The sequence below is a fragment of the Calypte anna genome, chromosome 20, assembly GCF_003957555.1.
Source record: "Calypte anna isolate BGI_N300 chromosome 20, bCalAnn1_v1.p, whole genome shotgun sequence".
Classification (NCBI taxonomy): Eukaryota; Metazoa; Chordata; class Aves; order Apodiformes; family Trochilidae; genus Calypte; species Calypte anna.
The window spans coordinates 1,667,848-1,684,951 of NC_044265.1; the positions used below are offsets into that span (position 1 = coordinate 1,667,848).

The window sequence follows — 17,104 nt, forward strand, 5'->3', positions numbered from 1 at the left end:
CAGTGCGGGCAGCACAGACAACACAAGTAGCAGAAGCAGCACGGGAAGTGCAGGCAGCGCAGGCAGCACAAGCAGCACAGGCTGTGAGGGCAGAGCAGGCAGCACGGGCAGTGCAGGCAGCAGAGGCAGCACAACTGTGAGGGCAGCACAGGCAGTGAGGGCAGCACAGGCAGCACAGAATACAAGCAGCAGAGGCAGTACAGGCAGCGCACAGAGCAGGCAGCAGAGGCAGTGAGGGCAGGAGCAGCAGCACACAGAGCAGGCAGCAGAGGCAATGAGGGCAGGAGCAGCAGCACGGGCAGTGCAGGCAGCACACAGAGCAGGCAGCAGAAGCAGTGAGGGCAGGAGCAGCAGCACGGGCAGCACAGGCAGCAGAACCAGGAGGCGGCGCAGGGCGATGCTGCAGCAGGCAGTCCCACATGGTCTAGCGGTTAGGATTCCTGGTTTTCACCCAGGCGGCCCGGGTTCGACTCCCGGTGTGGGAAGGCTTCAGTCTTTTTGCTACATCCTGAAGTCCCTTTTTTTATTTTTCATTTCCTCGCTTCTTATTTGTTGGCTCTACGAGTTCTCCCCCCACCCCCCCGCCGCGCTGGGTAACACGAGGGGCTCCCACCCCAGACCCTCGGCCTCTCCCCAGGGCTCTGGGTGAAGCAGAGGGGCCCCACGCAGGGTGTGGGTGAGGAGAACCCCGCCACGGCCGCGCAGCCCCGCAGCCGGAGCCCACCCCTGCTGCCCACGGAGCCTTCCTGCAGCTGGGATAACTTTTGCCAATAAATGCGTTACCGAGAGCGTTTCCCATCATCTCCAGAGGTGAATCCAGCACAGCGTGTCCTGACCTCCACGTTCCCAGCTGGTGGGGCGGGACCAGCCCTGGGGTGGCCACCGGGACCTGGAGCTGCTCGCCAGCCAGGGCCCCTCATTAGCCCCCCCACCCGTCCGTAGTGCCCGGCCCCACGCGTGCTGGGTCCCTGCTGCACCCCCCGGGCAGCAGCCAAGGCAAGGGGTTTGTTCATGAAGGGGACAAAATAGCCACGTCCATTGCCTGGATCCATGGGCAAACAACACGAGAGAAAACCCTCAGGGAAACCCACTCAGCAGAGACCCAAGTCAGGATGAAGAGGGAAGGAGGGACATGGAGCTGTCAGAGGTGACCTTGGGTGGCTGTCCAGGAGGGGTGAGGGACACACAGCCAGGGGGGTACCATGGGAACACTACAATAAACCTCCTTTGCCTGTGAGAAAATCCCGTGTTGACAACCAACCTGTACCAAAAGGATTAGCTTGGAACAAACCTATTACAGTCAGGCGTTTTTAAAATGTTATTATAAATATTTTTAATTTTTAAACAGCTAGTTTTTCCTAAATGTGCCAAACTCCATTAAATTAACCAGATTGGTTTAGAAAGACTTGGAAATTCTGTGCAAGATCTTCAGGATCTTTTTAGGCTTTTAATATTTCAGGAACTTTGTTAGAAATGGCAGCAAAAGACCCAGTAACCTGGGAGTTTTGAAAACCAGTTTTTCATTTGGAAATCAAGGTGCCTGAGTAAGAATGTCCCTGTATCCTGTTCTACATCAGACCTGAAGGGGCTCCAGGAAAGCTGGGGAGGGACTTGGGACAAGGGCCTGGAGCAGTAGGATGAGGGGGAATGGCTTTAAGCTGGAAGAGGGGAAATTCAGGATAGACATTTAGGAAGCAATTCTTTGGTGTGAGCCCCTGTCCCAGGGTGCCCAGAGAAGCTGTGGCTGCCCCATCCCTGGCAGTGTTCCAGCCCAGGTTGGATGGGGCTTGGAGCACCCTGGGCTGTGGGAGGTGTCCCTGAGCATGGCAGGGGGGTTGGGATTGTTTGAGATTTAAGGTCCCTTCCAACCCAAACCAGTCTGGGATTCCATGAGGATCAGCTGGGATCTCAGGAAAGGTGTTAAGTTCTCCAGTTTTACAGCAAAACTAAAAGTTATCTGACATGGCAGAGGTTTGGATACAGGTGTGACACCTGCATGGGACACACTGGGTGTTCCAGAACCAAACATTTACAGAGCTGCCTCAGCTTCTGCAGCAAGCAGAGTGTAAAGGCACCGGTGGTTACGTGGTGCTCCCGAGGAGAGAAGGAACTGTCCTAGCACACAGGGGCAAAGCTGGACACGGTGCCTGTGCTGCACCTCAGGGGTTATTAATTAACTTCTCCAACCCAAACGGTTCCGTGACCGCGTGTCCAGGACAGCAGCTGGACACAGGGCTGGGAACACCCGGGGAGAGGAGGAGGTGGCTGGAGGGAGGCAGGAGGCCGTGCCCGGGTTCGGCAGACCCGCTCTGCGGTTCGGTTCGGGCTCCAGCCCCGAGCACTCTGGAGGCCCCAGCTCCTGCTGTTCCGGGCCGGGTCAGGGTGTGGGGCGGGGGTGGGAGGTGCTGGGGATCGGGGATGGGGAGGACGTGAAGGTCCCGATGGGGACACAGGGGGTGACACCACTGCCCCTCCCCCCCCGTGACCTTTGACCTCCCCACAGCGCCCCCTCCCCCACCCCCCGGGGAGGCTCTCGCGAGATGGCGGAGGCGCGTGCCGGCCCCGCCCGCTGACGCCCGGCCGCTTCCGGGGCGCCGCGTCTCGCGAGAGGCGGCGGGCGCGGGGTCTTGTCTGGCCCTGCGTCTCGCGAGAGCCCCTGCGCCGTGCGCTGGGCGGCCCCGTGCCGTGCGCCCAGCCTGCCAGCAGCCGGACGCGGCGGGCGCCATTTCGGGGAGCAGCTGCCGCCGCCTCAGCCGGGGCACAGCCCGGGATTCGGGAACCGCCCGCCACGGTCGCGTCGCCCCTCGCCGCCTGTCGCCCCCGGGCTGGCCGAGCGGCGCCGTCCGTCTGCGGTGTAAACGCCTGGAGAGGGCTCCCGAGCCCTCGGGCCCATCCCCCACCCTCAGCGTAGCTAGCGCCAGAGCCGGGACCCGCCGCTGCCTCCGCCGGACCTCGGGCGCCCGAACGAGGACAGCACCCGCCCGCGGCGCAGGTAACTGCCGGGCGGGGACGGGATTCCCCCCCCGCGGGGCGAGCCGCGGCCTGGCCCGCCGAGCGCTGCGGCCCGGGCCTGCGGGCGGCCCGGGAGGCCTGCGCCCCTCCCGCCGTCGCGGTCGGCTCTCTCCGGTCTCGACCCTCGCTCTCGGGAGCCGCCGTTGCTTTCCCTGCCGCTCTCCACTCCGCGCTTATGGGCTGCCCCCGCCGCGGGGCCGCGGCTTGGCCGTGCGGGATTCGGGTGTTCCTGTGGCCACGTAGCGGGTGGGCCCGGCTGTCCCCGCCGCAGCGTTGTCCCTCCCCAACTCCCCCCACGATGGCGCTGTGCGGAGCGGCGGCGCTGCCCGGCGCGGGGCTCCGGCCCTGGCGGAGCTGCGAGGAGCGAGCGGCTCTACCGCTGTTTACGTTGGGGCCGGGGCGGGGAATGGCGAGGGAGCGGCGGGCCAGAGGTGAGGTGAGGTGCGGTGCTCGCAGCGGGCCCGGAGCCCCGCAGGACGGGAGGGGCGGGTTTAGCAGCCGCGGGTGCCGAGACACCGCGGGTCGTTGGGTGCCGAGTGTGCGGGCGGTGGCGGGGGAGCCTCCAGGGCCTGGGTTGCTCGGAGTCCAACTCCTTCCCCCTGAGCTTCCCTGGTGCCTTTCCAGGAGCCTCCTTGCTATGCAGATCCGGATTTGTCGTTTCCAAAATGAATAATTTCCAGGCTATGGTATTTTTAAGCTCCTTTTGTGTAAGTTAGCGCAGTATTAGGAGACGGAATCAGCTATCGAACTACTCTTTAGAATGGAAGCAGTGAATTCCGTGCTCCTTTGGGTTTTCTCTAGACCCACAACATTTCAAGTGTAATTAATTCCCTGTTTTGATGTTTTGTTCTGGTGTTTTGGTTATTTCTGGCTTTGATTGGGTTTTTGTTTGTTTTCTCTACAGAGATGTCAGGTATGAGCAGCTTTTTTGAGCAAGTTGAAAGGCTTTTATGAAAATTACTTTGAGCTTCCTGAGTGTTTAATGAAAAATACTTGAAAATCTGTCACTGTTTCCTACTGGCTTGGAATTTTTAAGGACTCTTATTTGTGATTTATCTATTTTTTAATTTTTTTTTTTATTTTTTTGAGCTCTGCGTAGCACCCTTATATGTCCTAAGTGAATTACAGAGTTGATAGCAGAAGGTAGTCTGATAAAAACAAGGTATTATCCCAGCGTGTGTGTTTCGTACAAAGGGCACAGATTGCATGAAGGGGTAGACCAAAGGTCCCTGTAATTCGGGATCTTCTCTGTGATGGTGGTGGCCAAGAGTAAATGCCTGAGAAGAAAAAAACCCATGAGGCCTTTGCACAGGGATCCTTCTCTCTGGATCCTTAGTTGTCAGCTCGTTGTGGTTCAGGGTCACAAGGCATGTTTTTGTTTAATGAAAAGGTTTTTCTGTACACTTTTGTGCTTTTTTGTTTAGGGTTTTTTGAACACTGCATGTGGTTTTTCTTTGTTACCATCCCCAGTGCTCTGTGACAGTGAATTCCATGGGCTTAATGCTGTGTGAATGAGAATCTTTGTTTTGGACCCACCAGTGATTGTTCATTCACTCTGATTCGGGTGAATGCAGCAACAGTCCAGTCCCTGGTCACTTCTCCATGACATCCATGATCTGCTGGTCCCTGCTATGGCCCCTTCTCCTCTCCCTTCTGTTGGCCACCCCTCTTCAGGGTGAAGAATCCTACCCCAGGTGTAGCTGCAAATGTCAGCTAAATTTTGTGTGTATTTATATATATATTGTGTGTGGGGGGGGGTGTCACTTGGGAATTTTCTTGTAGAATCCTGGATTGGCCTGGTGCTTTTTCATGGTTCTTGATCATACTGATGATCCCAAATACAGGGGGAGCAGCGTTGAAATCAATCATGTGGGTGATTTGAAAAGCTGAATGTAAATAATCTAGTATAAAAACCTGAGCTGTGACAAATAAATAATGATATTTATAAGTGATAGTACTACAGCCCAAGAGGTAATAGCATGAAAATGAGATTAGCATGTCCTGGTGAAGTAATGGAGGCTGATTCTTGATTAATAGGTGACAATCCAGTGTGGGTGGGGGAGTGACTTGGTTGTTAAATGTGGTGCAGCTCTGGTGTGAGCATGGTGAGAGAACAGCTTACAGGATCCTGAAACCTTGGAGCTGTTTTATTCTGCTGGCCAGGCCTTGGGACAGTACAGTCCTGCAGCAGTGCCTGTAACAAAGGTGCAAGAATTAACCTCTGTGATTACAAATCCATTTTATGGCACACATCCAGAAAAATCTTCAGTGTTGACCTGCCTGACTTGGATCTGAAGGCCTGGCCTTTTTTGAGATTAAGAAAGAGGAAGAGGCAGATTTATTAAAAGATTTGAGGAAGTTGAGTCTCTGTGCTGTAATCCTGACACTCTTGAGAGGGTCTTAATAGAATACCTGCAGAGGGCAAGGAAATCAAATGTCAAAGGGATTTGGAGTATAATAAACAAAAAATTGCAGATAATAAACACAAAATGAGGGGGTTGAAGTTAAAAAATAAGAGGAACAATTTTGAGAGGAAAAAAAAAAATTGCAGTGACTAGTGTTACCTGGAGTGGTGGATGTTTTTTGTCTGAAACCTGAATTCCAGACTGGCTGGATCTTTAACATCTCTAGAATCTCTTTGTTATGGAATCATAACTGTTCCTTCTGTGGGTCCTGTTACCTCGGAGGCTGCATTGTAAGTCTTAACTCTTCAGATTAGTAAATGTGGTGGTAGCAAATGCTGGGAAGCTGCAAACAGTGTTGCCTGAGTGTCTGTTCTGTGTCTTTTACCTGGATCTACTGGGTCTTTGGTCAAGATCTGGTCCTTCTCAAGATGGCCACCAGCCCTTGTGTTTCTGCTTCATAAATGATCTGTGCTCTTTGTTTTGAACAAAATAGGTGGAATACCTCTGGGGTTTCCACTGGCTAATTGTGTTCAGTAGCATCTTGTTGCTTGCAGCTGTAATTGCTTTGTGTCACATTCTTTCTCATCTCATTGGGCAAAGCTTCATTCCAGTTCTTGTTGGAAATGTCTTTTGAGACACTGCTCTGGGAATTGGAGCAGTGATGCCTCACCAGTGCAGTGATGGCCTCTGAAGCAAAAGCCTTTCAAAAATAAGGCACGAGGGTGTCTCCTGTCTCAGGTGGATTTTGTTTCTCCTTTCAGGTGTCCTGAAAAATGGCTGATGATATTGATATTGAAGCAATGCTTGAAGCTCCTTACAAGAAGGTGAGGAAAATGTGCCAGTGAGGTCCTATTTACCTTAATTTAGCATTATTCATGAAACTACTGCTGAACTGTAAACTAACATCCCTGGAGCCCTCATGATTTATCTTATTGGAGATGCATTACATGTAACTTACAAGTAAATATTTACTGTTAATGTAATTATATTGTGCAGTAGTTTCACTTCAGCGTGATGAATAAATGCCCATCTATCTCTCTTTGTAGACTTGCCTAACGATATCTCACCTCTACTCCCATGAATTCACCTTTGATTCCAGTGTGAACTGTCAATCATAAGGTAGTAATTGAGTGACGTATCGCTGTACCGTGGTCCCCTAGGTTTAAAAAAAAACAAAAAACCACCCAAAAAAACCAGAACCAAAACAGACCAAACGAAAAAAAAAAAACAACAATAAAAAAAAAAACCCAAGAAAAAAAAAAACCTCTTCTAAAATTGCCAGGTCCAGTTTGGTATAGCAACAAGGTGAATGCAGTGGTTTGGGAAAACAGCAGGGTTCCAAGAATAACCTTTTCACCAGTCCCATGGCAAGTAAATATTTGAACAGTCCTCTCCATGCAAGAAGAGTGAGACTGGCTCATAGTGCAGCAGGCTGGTGGTGGTTAATCTTTTAACAGGGCAGATGGAAATCAATTGCTGAGTGAACGAATTGATGGAAATTCTTGGATCCCTGAATAGAATGTTGTTAGCAAGTAAAAGACAGTATCACAGTCTGCAGTGTCATTCTGAAATAAGCTCCTGTATTCTTCTGTTCTAGATGATTAATTAGGAAATGTCAGTTTTATGCAAAAATTTTCTCAATTTAGCCTAGTAATGTCTTTTACTTAAACCAGCAGCAAATGAATACTGTCTTTTTTTTTTTTTTTTTTTGGTTTTCACCAAACGGTGGTGAAGTGTTAACACTTTGCATGCTTTAGCACTGGTTTCTCAAGAAATGTATCTTAAGTTTAAGTCACTTAGGAATTGTACATTCGATGTAACTGATGTGATTAAACTGTAAAGCAATATATAAATTATATAGCAGCTATTGTTAGTCTATTCTGCAGTGTTTATTACAGCCATGTCATGAATTTTTGGATGAGCATTTGTAAGCTTAAAGTTGTATATTTAGTTTATGTAAATTTAGCAGTTACTTTAAAATCTTGAAGAGAAATTTGTAAATTGTTATGATAAAATTCTTGTGTCCTGGTTTAACATGGATATTTTCCATGTAAACAGGTATGGAAATAGGGAATGTTTAGGCTGGACTGGTGGATTATTGATGACTTTCTTGGGAGCCGACGTTACTAAAGCAGTGTGAATCCCTGTTTGCTTCAGGGCGAGATGTGTGACAGAGGTGACATCAAGCTCTTACCACCCTGCAACGAAAATGAGCGAAGATCTCGGGAATGGCATCGGTCACAGGAATCCATAGTGCTGGCTGCTAGCGTAGCCACGGGGGCTTAGGCAGACATGTAGCCTTGGTGCTGCTCAGAGGGGCACACAGGCACAAACCTGAAACTTCCTCTTACGTTTTATAGAAATAACATTTAACCACTTGAGTGCTGAATTCTACAGGATAACTTGCTCTCTAAACCATGTAAGGAAGTATCTACCATTTAATATACACTTTTAAACGATGTAAGTCTTGTATTTGTAATCGTATGACTTAAATTTAAGCAGCAAAGTGGTTAAACATGCCTACCTAAATTTTTTAAAGCTTTCCACATTAAACTGTAAACAAGTAATTTAGTATTAAAATTTTTGTTTTGTATTTTCTTATTCCCATTCCCATTCCCCTTTGACCACTTGAAATGTTTCCGCTTCGTCCTCACGATGTTCTTCTATCAACCCTGCTTAGGATGAGAACAAATTGAGCAGTGCCAATGGCCACGAAGAACGCAGCAAGAAGTGAGTATTTGCCCAGTTCTCTACATGTAGTGGGAGGATGCTGATTTTTGCAAGCATGTTAATGCATGTCAGTCACATGGAGGGAAAGACATTGGAAAAGAAACTGCAGCAATTATCAATGTTCCTTGTGTTTACTAATACAGTGAGCCCCTTGTCACTGATGTCATCAGAGTTGTGGGAACACTGAATGTTAGCATCACATAAAAATCCAGACTTGGTAGGTTCAGTAGGTGTAATTTTTTTTGTGCTTTAGATTGCAATAGATGGTTTTGGGTTTTGGGGTAGGACTTTATGGGGTTTGAAAGAGTCCAAATCAGTAAAAGACACCAGTGCTTTCTTGAAAAGGCTTGGGGTGATGGATCCCCTCCCTCTGTTCATCCTCACCTTCAAAATGCTACGTTTTTTTGTTTCTAATCTAAAGTTGATGAAATTATACTATAACTTTTATAACTTAGTAGTGTACAATCCCACCATCTTCAGGAAGCATTATTCCTGGGCCTGAACAGTTGCTGATGACCCAAACAGTCTGGAATCAAATGGGAAATTAGAAGAAAAATTCCTTGCGTTATAGTCTCTTAGATACCCCAAATAAATAAAAGGCTTTTAAATCTGTAAAATAAACTCCTTGCCTTGCAAGCATCATTTGGTGATGAGGTGGTTGATGCAGGAAGAATGATTATGAATTTAATTGTTGTTGAGTAAACAGTAACTGGTGCATTTTTGTACTGCTCAGCTAACTTAAAGCAGCATGTGTGCTGTGGTCGTCTTGTGAAGTTGTACAGATGAAGTGCTGAAGGGATCCAAAGAGCATTTCTTCCCAGGTCTATAAATATTTTTGAAATGACAAGTTCAGTACAAACATCAGACTTAGGTTTGATTTTAACTATGTAAAAATTGATGGCACGTTATCTCTGCATTCCAAACAACAGTGCATGTCACTTCCTTGCTAAATCCTGAGACCCCTGAAGTAAAATGCTAAGTAAAGGCTGTGGTTTTTACATTTGAGACCTGGTTCTGATCTTAGTTCATGCTAGAATAATCACAGAATGTCAGGGGCCTCGAAAGACAGAGTCCAACCCCCCAGTGATGAGAATACCAGAATGTGTTTCAGTTCATTTTTCTTAGTTGCTGTAACCTCTCTTAAGGTATTTGTTACTTTTCTGCCCATGGTCCTATTTTCAGGTTGAACCTGTATGCACTGAGTTTGTATTGCTACTTGTACAGTTAAGCATAGGAAAAAATCATATTGTAAAATAGAGTGGTTTGCTACTTCTGGTCTTGCAGTGTTTGTTGTGTGGGGTTTCACCTCTTTTTTTTCTGTTTTCCTAATTGTATGCTCATGTCTTCAGAAATGCTGCTGCTCTGGTATCTCCCCATTTCAGTTTTTGAGTTAGCAGTAGCTAGAAAGTTTAGTTTTTCTTGTACTGCAGCTTTCTGATAATACAAAGCTTTTTGTCACAGAATTCTAATTTAGTACAGTGGGACAACACTGAAAGAAGATTCAACCTGTCAGAAAAGCTATAGTTTACAGCAAACAGCAGCAAGTGGAAAACAGCATTAGATTTGGAGTGCAGCTTTCAATAATTAAATAATAAAATAAATAAAACCATTAAATTTCTGTTTTAGAAATTGGAAGAACTAAGAATCTTCCTTTTGACTGGATAGCTGTGCTGTGTCCAGTGCAGTGCTGATGGGAGGGCAGGATGTGGATCTTGGCTGCTGGAGTCTGCATGCAGTGAATGGTTGGTGTCTTCACTGACAGCTGCAGTTATTCCTTGCTTGTACTGGCAGTGGATAGAGCTACAGGCAGTAGTTTTTGAAGCTGTTACAATAGTGTGTTTGGGAGGTTTAACCTGGGGAAATCCTTGTATTTGATGGATCCCAGAGGAGAGAAACTGTGCCTGCCTGTCACAGTCTGCAGTACTGCAGGAAGATCTTTCTGGGGGAAGGCATCAGTGACTGTGAAGCTGATACTGGGTTTGGATGCAACAGCTTCTCTGTCCATACCAAAACGATGGGGTATTGTAGATAAGTAATTAAAAATTAAATACTCCCATTTTTAAAACCAAATCACAAAATGTTTATCTTGAGAGATAAATATTAAGTTTGTTTTAATGGGCCTTCCTGGGTGGAGCTTGGAGAGCAGAAGCTGCTCATGATTAAGCTCAGATGAGATAGCTGAGAGATTCTTACTTTAATAATTAAAACCATCTAGAAGCCTTACTTCCTCTGGCTGTGATTAAACTAACAGGGATGAACTTTGTAAAAAGGGGAGGGGATGGCTTACAAAGTTTTTAAGTGAATGAGTCACCACTTTGAAAAAAGATGCTGTATGTAATCAGAAGTCCCAAGGGGGGCAGAGGATGAATTCGATAGCAGTGGATGTTCTGAATTTCAGAAGTCCAGCAGCAGAGTTGGTTATTCCCAAAATCTGAGTGGAGGTCAATTACAGTCATGAGACAATTGTTTGAGCATCTGTTTAATCTGTTTTATGTATTTGTACAAGTATATTTTAAAGTCTAGGAGACTTAAGACTTTATTATTGAGATGCAGGGGGGAGTTGCAGGTAATGCAAAAGTAGTCTGCCAAGAATGGAACAGTGGCTCAGTGATTTTTCAAATTTGAGGTGTAATTCATTGTTACAGTTTTTAAAGGGTGTAAGTTTTCTAAAGAAACATTTAAAATTATGAAGATTTTGCCCCAAGCCTGTAGGAGTTGTAAACTTAAAAGAAGCAAGTGGCTTGTGAGTGAGAGTAAGAAACAAAACTCTTAGCCAATATGTTAAAGCTAATGACAAATAGTATTAAGAGAAACGACCTTCCTGTCTCTCAGACTTGCCATCTCATTTTTTGTTGTGTTTTATTTTCCTTTAAAAGTGTAATTTATTCTTAGCATCTTGATGTTGTAGTTAAAGACACATGAAGTACTGCATTAGAGGTACTAGACTAATGCAGGAAATATTTTATTAGTCCTTTTACTCTTCCTGAAAGCATTCTTTAGTGACTGTTAGATTTTAAAAGAGAGAAATACTTTGTAACACTTCATAGTGCTCATGACAAACTTTAAAAGATTTTGACGTGCTTAACCACCCACACGTATGAAGAAAGGTTGATAAATACCAGCAGGTAGAGACCTTTTCCTGTGGGTGCCTGTGACATGAGGTTAGGATGTGTGGAATGCGAGGTAAAGAGTAACCCCAGGATACATCTGTAACCACAAACGTGGTTTTTTTTCTCAGGAGAAAAAAGAGCAAGAGCCGAAGCCGAAGCCATGACAGGAAGAGGAGCAGAAGTAAGGAACGGAAACGGAGCCGAGATCGGGAGAGGAAAAAGAGCAGGAGCCGGGAGAGGAAGCGGAGCAGGAGCAAGGAGCGCAGGCGCAGCCGCTCCAGGAGCAGAGATCGCAGGTTCCGAGGCCGATACAGGAGCCCATAGTAGGTCACTGATGTGTGTGTGTGTGCGTGTGCTGCCTCAGGGTGTGATCTGGAAGCTTAGTTGCACTCTCTGCCTACTAAATATGTCACTAGTCAATTGAACAAAAAGCAGGTGGGAGCTTGTTACTGGACTGTCAGTAAATACAAAGTGAAAAAGAGGAGGACAGGAATGTATCCAGTTCCTCTTGCTACTTTTCACTTTTTTATCTGGACCCAGAATGATGCAAAAGCAGTGAAAAGGATAAGTACAACTGACTGGAAAAAAGTTTATCCCAAAATTCAAATAATAAGCAAGCTGTTAGTATATTATAACTATCTTCAGGACATGAACCTGACCATTTAACAGTCAAAAAATGAAGAGTAGCCTATGATTTTGGTTACAGGTTCATAACACCTTTTGCTTGAAGTAATGAAGAGCAGCAGGTTGCTGCTCTTAAGCACTCGCTGCATAAACCCTTCCTGTGTTTATGCATCCAAGCTGGAAGTGTTTTGTCTTAGTAATGCCCATGTGTTGTGTATTTGCCCTCTTTTTTTCTCAAACCTGTATAGAGTTTGTGATGGAATGCTGCAGTGCCTCTCAGAGCTTTGACTTAGTAGAACCTGTGTTATGGTAGTTCTGAGAGTTGTATTTCTCAAACATTTTTTCTTTGCTATTTATTCTGTGTTTCTGTTGGTTTTTTTGTGTTCCTTTGCTTCCCATCACCTCGTTTTGCCTTTAAAGAAGCAGAAAAAAGAGTGTGAACTGAGCTTGGCTCTCATTTGTCTGCTGTTCAGGTCTCAGCTCAATTGTCAAATCTCAGAATGCAGGATCATGTCAGAAACTTTTAATGGCATGTAACATGTAGTGGAGAAACATCTCTCAAGGTGTGTCAGAAGACAGCCTTCAGCTTCTGATAAATTGCAGGCTTGTACAGTTTTCTGTACAGGAATGTTTTTCTAGGTGCCTGGGTCGCAGTCCATGGAACACATTCCTTTTGATACTCTTGGAATGCAAACAAAAAAATGCCTGAGGACTCAGGGTCTCATTTTGTACTAAGTCACCTGGATGTTACCATTTTTATTATGAACACACTGCAACTCCTGGCTCTGCTGAGCTGCAGTGGCAGCCTGTGCTTCCATCAGCCCTGTGTCCCTGGGGATCAGAGAGCCCTTCTTTTATTCTGTGTTCCATGTCAGGCTGTCAGAGCCTCTGTAAAGCTGCTTTAGGCTCTGCTGTGCACAGCTGGTGTATTTTCTGTGGCTTTTTGGCACCTGTAAGATGACAGCACCAGTCACGTTATGCCAGTGCCACTGTGGTGCCTGCAGAATAAACGAAATCTTTACACCCTCAGCCCTCCATGTGTGGAGCCTGGCACTTGCCTTGCTCTGCAGTGTGGTGTTGTACAGAGAGGGCATCCTTCATCTCATCATTTGGTGCAGTTGTTGCATTCTCCTTTAAATTATTATTATAAATTGTTATCTCATTAAAGCTGCATTTAAGAGTTCTGTTCTTTGTTTTTCCTATAGTCATTGAGTGAAGTTTTCTTCCCCTGTAGAAATTTGGGAGTTTCAGTATTTTGGTCTTTTAAAATAACTTCTTAAAGTAGAGGTTGAAAATGCACACAATACTTCAATAAGCCATGCCTGTTTTAATGCACTGAGATCTGTTGTACCAGGAAACTAAGTGATCATGAGGGGTGTTTTGCATTGTTTTGATAATCTTTAATAGTAATTTCTGTGGTATTGACAGACAGTGAATAAAAAGGGGAATAATCTGCTATCCCCAGAGGATACAAGGTTGTGTTTATTGGTGTGGCAGTATTGTGTTCTCTGCTTCAGTTGCTGAATTGTTGATCTCACTTAACTACGTAGAATTTTAGTGTTAAAAATACTTTAGTGGCAGATTGCTATGGGGCAGACAGTGCCTCACAGACACTGTCTAGCCAGCAATAGTGTTGTTCACCTGCTAATGTGATTTCAGAATTCTAGTTTGGGCTTGGAAGGTGTGAAAGAGAAGGACCTGAGAGGATGTGAGGAACAGCTATTAATTTCCTGTGTGAGACTCTTCAGTTCAGAGATTCACCTTGCAAAGCTGCACAACGGGTGCTGACTTTTCACACGAGTCCTGGAGGTGAAGCCTCCTGCAGCATCAGCCTCCTTTGGATCAGATACATTTGGGTTTACCAAAAATGGTGTTTCCCTATGAAGAAACTGTCTGTAGCAGTGCCATCAGCTCAGCTTCTCAGAAGTAATTATCACAATCCTCACTGGATGGAGAATCTGGAGCCTCACCTTGTGAGGCTGTTGAGACAGTTGTGAGTTGGTGGTACTGCAGGCAGTGTTGTAGCTGATGGCAACATCTAGTTCAGAAGTATTTTGTGGTTTTATTTAAGAGATTTTTTTCCCCCCTCATTTACTTGGCCCCTTTTCAAGCTGATATGTTTAAACTGGGATTTTGTTCTTTGCTGCTGGGGATGGTGTGGAAGCTTCTCTGCAGTAGTGAGAAGAGAGTGTATAGGTGGTTCTGAAGGGAGAGTTTCACAGAGAATCTTGAGACCTTCAAATTCATAATCTGTAAGCATGAGATAGGGATTAAATGTTTGACTTTTTTAAAGCTGAGTGACAAGCATTTCTTCACAGGGGGTTTATAGTGCTATTTGCCCCTTAAGTGTTTTACAGTTGTACTATTAGGCTTTTTAGTAGAAGGAACTTGACTGAGTATTCTTGCTTAGACATATGTCTGACAAATTCCAGCTCCTGCTGTCCTACAGTGGAAGTCACTCAGCCTGTCCTGGAGCTATTCTGGAATCAAGAGTTTGGGCAGAGCTGGTGGAAAGCAGCAGGGTTATTACATGAGGAGTGGAAGTTCATGGGTGTCCTGGACTTTGTTAGTCAAAGCTTGCCCTGTCTGAGACTCTTTTGTTGGGGTCTTGGCTATGACTGAGAAGGTGCAAGCTGGTGTTTTACTGCCTGTCTTCTGATTGTCCTTGGTCACATGGGGTCATGTAGGGTTAGGACATCACACACCGAGTTCTGCTTCAGCTGTTCAGGGCATAGTTTGTGGGTTATGAAGTAGGTAACCCCTGGACTTGAATTGCTTATGGCTCAGTGCTTCTGCACATGACAGCTGGAACTGGGGAACAGTTGTCAGAAGTTCTTAATCAGTAGGACAAAAGAAGAAAATTTGGCTGAGATCCACAGCTACACAAGAAAGTCACCTTAGGAAAAAAAACAAACCCAAAACCAAACAATTAAACCCCCCCCCCCCAAAACAAACAAAAAAAAACCCAAACCAAAACCAACCAGACAAAAAAATGACAAAAACCCCACCAACCAAAACCATCCTGTAGGATACCGTTTCTTCTCAGAAGGTAACTCCTAAGCCATCATCTTGCCTCAGGCAGCTTTCTCCTCAGTCTGTTCCAGTTGTCTCTTAAAGCTGTAGGGTTTTTTGTGTCTCCCAGCAGTCATGTAAAAAAAGCATGATTTATTTGTCTAGGGTGAAAATAGAAAAGAGAAGTTGGGAATTGTGGGTTGGTGTTTTGGTTTTTTCCCCTTCAAAGTTGTCTGTGTATTTAAGAACTTCCATTGTGTATCTTCTCAGGTTTTTTCATTAGGTTTTGGCAAACTTAAAGCATTTCTTTCACTGTTTCCTTAGAAACTTAGTCTTGATTATTGAGTATTGTTTAGTTGGTCTGCTTGGTAGTATTCTGAAGTCACTGTAATTGGTTTTTCTTGCTGCATTTGAGTTGAAATGGAGAACACAATGTTCTTCACCAGGAGGTGTGAATACAGAAGGTAATCCCATCTCTGAAAAGAAAGCCTCTGGAATTTGTACCAAAAATTTCCAGATGCAGCTTTTGGCATTTTGTGTCAGACATTGGAGAGCCTGAACTGATGCTCCTGGGGGTCATTTCTCTCAACTTGGGCAAGAAGTAATTTACCCTAGGCCAAAACAAAGAAACTGATTGCATGAGATGAGAACATGTACTCTTTTTTTTTTTTTTTTTTTTTTGTCTTAGCTTTTCTTAGTAATTATTATTCATAATGAGAATTTCTTCTTAATATGTAGTTTCTAAATGTTTTTTCCTTTATTTTTTTTTTCCAGTGTTGTACAGGGCCATATTTCCCTTACTTTAACCTGGCCAGCATGGTTTTGGATCTTGGGCCTCTACTTCCACCTCTGTCATGACATGTTTAAAAATGGGCATCTTCCTCCTTGCTGTGGATGCTGAGTTGAATTCTTACTGCTCCACTGAGCAGCAAGACAAGGTTTATCAGACATAGAGTCTGGCTAAATGGATTTAGTGACAGACTTCTTAATGTCTTTCAGGGGGGTTTCACATCCATTTATAGCCCCAGCAGAATGAATCAGTTCTGTGCAGATGGAAAGACAGCCCCCCAGCATTCAGGCTGTGCCTCTGTGCTGGGTGGATGGACAGAACAGCCTGCACAGGTGGTGTTCTTTGCCTTGTATCTACAAGGAGACCAAGCTCAGGGAGAACACCATGTAGGATGGATATTGATGTTGTGTCAGGCTGTTACCCTGTGCCACAGGAAGTGAGAGGACTGTCCTTACCCTGGGAGCAATTGGCATTTCTTCTGTCAGCCTCTGTGAAGCCTGGAGAACTAAAATTGGATTCAGCCAAGAGATTGGATTGTTTCCATGGGGATGTGTTTGTGTCAGATTAACTGCTGGCCTCAGTGGTTCAGTCTTCTGATGTCCAGTAAGAACTTTACTTAAAGCAAGCTGCACTTACATATTTGTAGCACTTTGGTGGGTAGAGCCCAGTCCCTTGCAGCTATCTGCTGGGAGCTACTTGGTTTCCACTTCAAGGTTAAAACTCCAAGGTTTTAAAATATTACACTCAAGCAAATAGTCCTGCCAGCATCACTTCCCTCCAAACTGAGGCTGATTTCCAGGCTGTTAGAACTGCTCTGCAGTTCTCAGGTAGAATATACACGTGGACAAAAAAAAAACCTGTGAAGAATATAGCAGCAGTAACTGTGTCCCAGGAACTGCCAGGTCTGGCTGGCTCGTGGTTCAGTTCTTCCTGGGAGTCCTGCATATCCTGGGGATTTGTGATGCAGATCAAACTGAGCTGGGAGCACATTCTGTGCCTGGTTTGGAGCCTGCATGGAGCTTATGTATGCTATGGGTGCTGCTGATGGAAAATGTTTCCAAGCTCAGGGGTGGTACAGAGAAGAAATGTGGGGTTCAGGTGCTCTGGTGAGTAATGTCTGTCTTTGCTTTTGCCCTAGTTCTGGTCCAAAATTCAACAGTGCCATCAGAGGGAAGATTGGTCTGCCTCACAGCATCAAACTAAGGTTTGAGTTTTCTTCACTTTTTATTGCATCATTAAGAACTTTGTTTATAGCCAGCCTGGGATGTTTGAAGGTTTTCTTACGGTCTTTGATCTCTCTTTTCAGCAGACGACGCTCCAGAAGCAAAAGTCCCTTCAGAAAAGACAAGAGCCCTGTTAGGTAGGAATTTCTACATGGATTTGGGTTTGTTTGGTTTTGTTCTGGTTTGGTTTTTTCTAAT

General features: G+C 45.6%; 1 protein-coding gene and 1 non-coding gene across 8 annotated transcripts in view; both read left to right on the forward strand.

Moving 5' to 3' along the window:
- Nucleotides 1-413: 413 nt before the first annotated feature.
- Nucleotides 414-485, forward strand: TRNAE-UUC. The gene has a single exon. It is a non-coding gene; the product is annotated as a tRNA-Glu (tRNA).
- A 2,190-nt stretch (nt 486-2,675) lies between these two features.
- RBM39 (RNA binding motif protein 39) overlaps nt 2,676-17,104 on the forward strand; it is a 30,626-nt gene continuing 16,197 nt past the window's right edge. The window contains exons 1-8 of one of the 7 annotated variants that reach the window (XM_030463003.1): nt 2,681-2,992; nt 6,179-6,241; nt 6,464-6,536; nt 8,098-8,147; nt 8,881-8,968; nt 11,386-11,580; nt 16,822-16,887; nt 16,990-17,043. Coding sequence is in view for 3 of the 7 variants with exons in the window: in XM_030462999.1 (XP_030318859.1) it covers nt 6,191-6,241; nt 8,098-8,147; nt 11,386-11,580; nt 16,822-16,887; nt 16,990-17,043 (416 nt within the window). In the remaining 4 variants the exon portion in view is untranslated. Of the gene's footprint in view, nt 2,993-6,178; nt 6,242-6,463; nt 6,537-8,097; nt 8,148-8,245; nt 8,365-8,880; nt 8,969-11,385; nt 11,581-16,821; nt 16,888-16,989; nt 17,044-17,104 lie in introns of those variants that run through there. The other 6 variants (XM_030463002.1, XM_030462999.1, XM_030463000.1 and 3 more) reach the window with 6 other exon arrangements.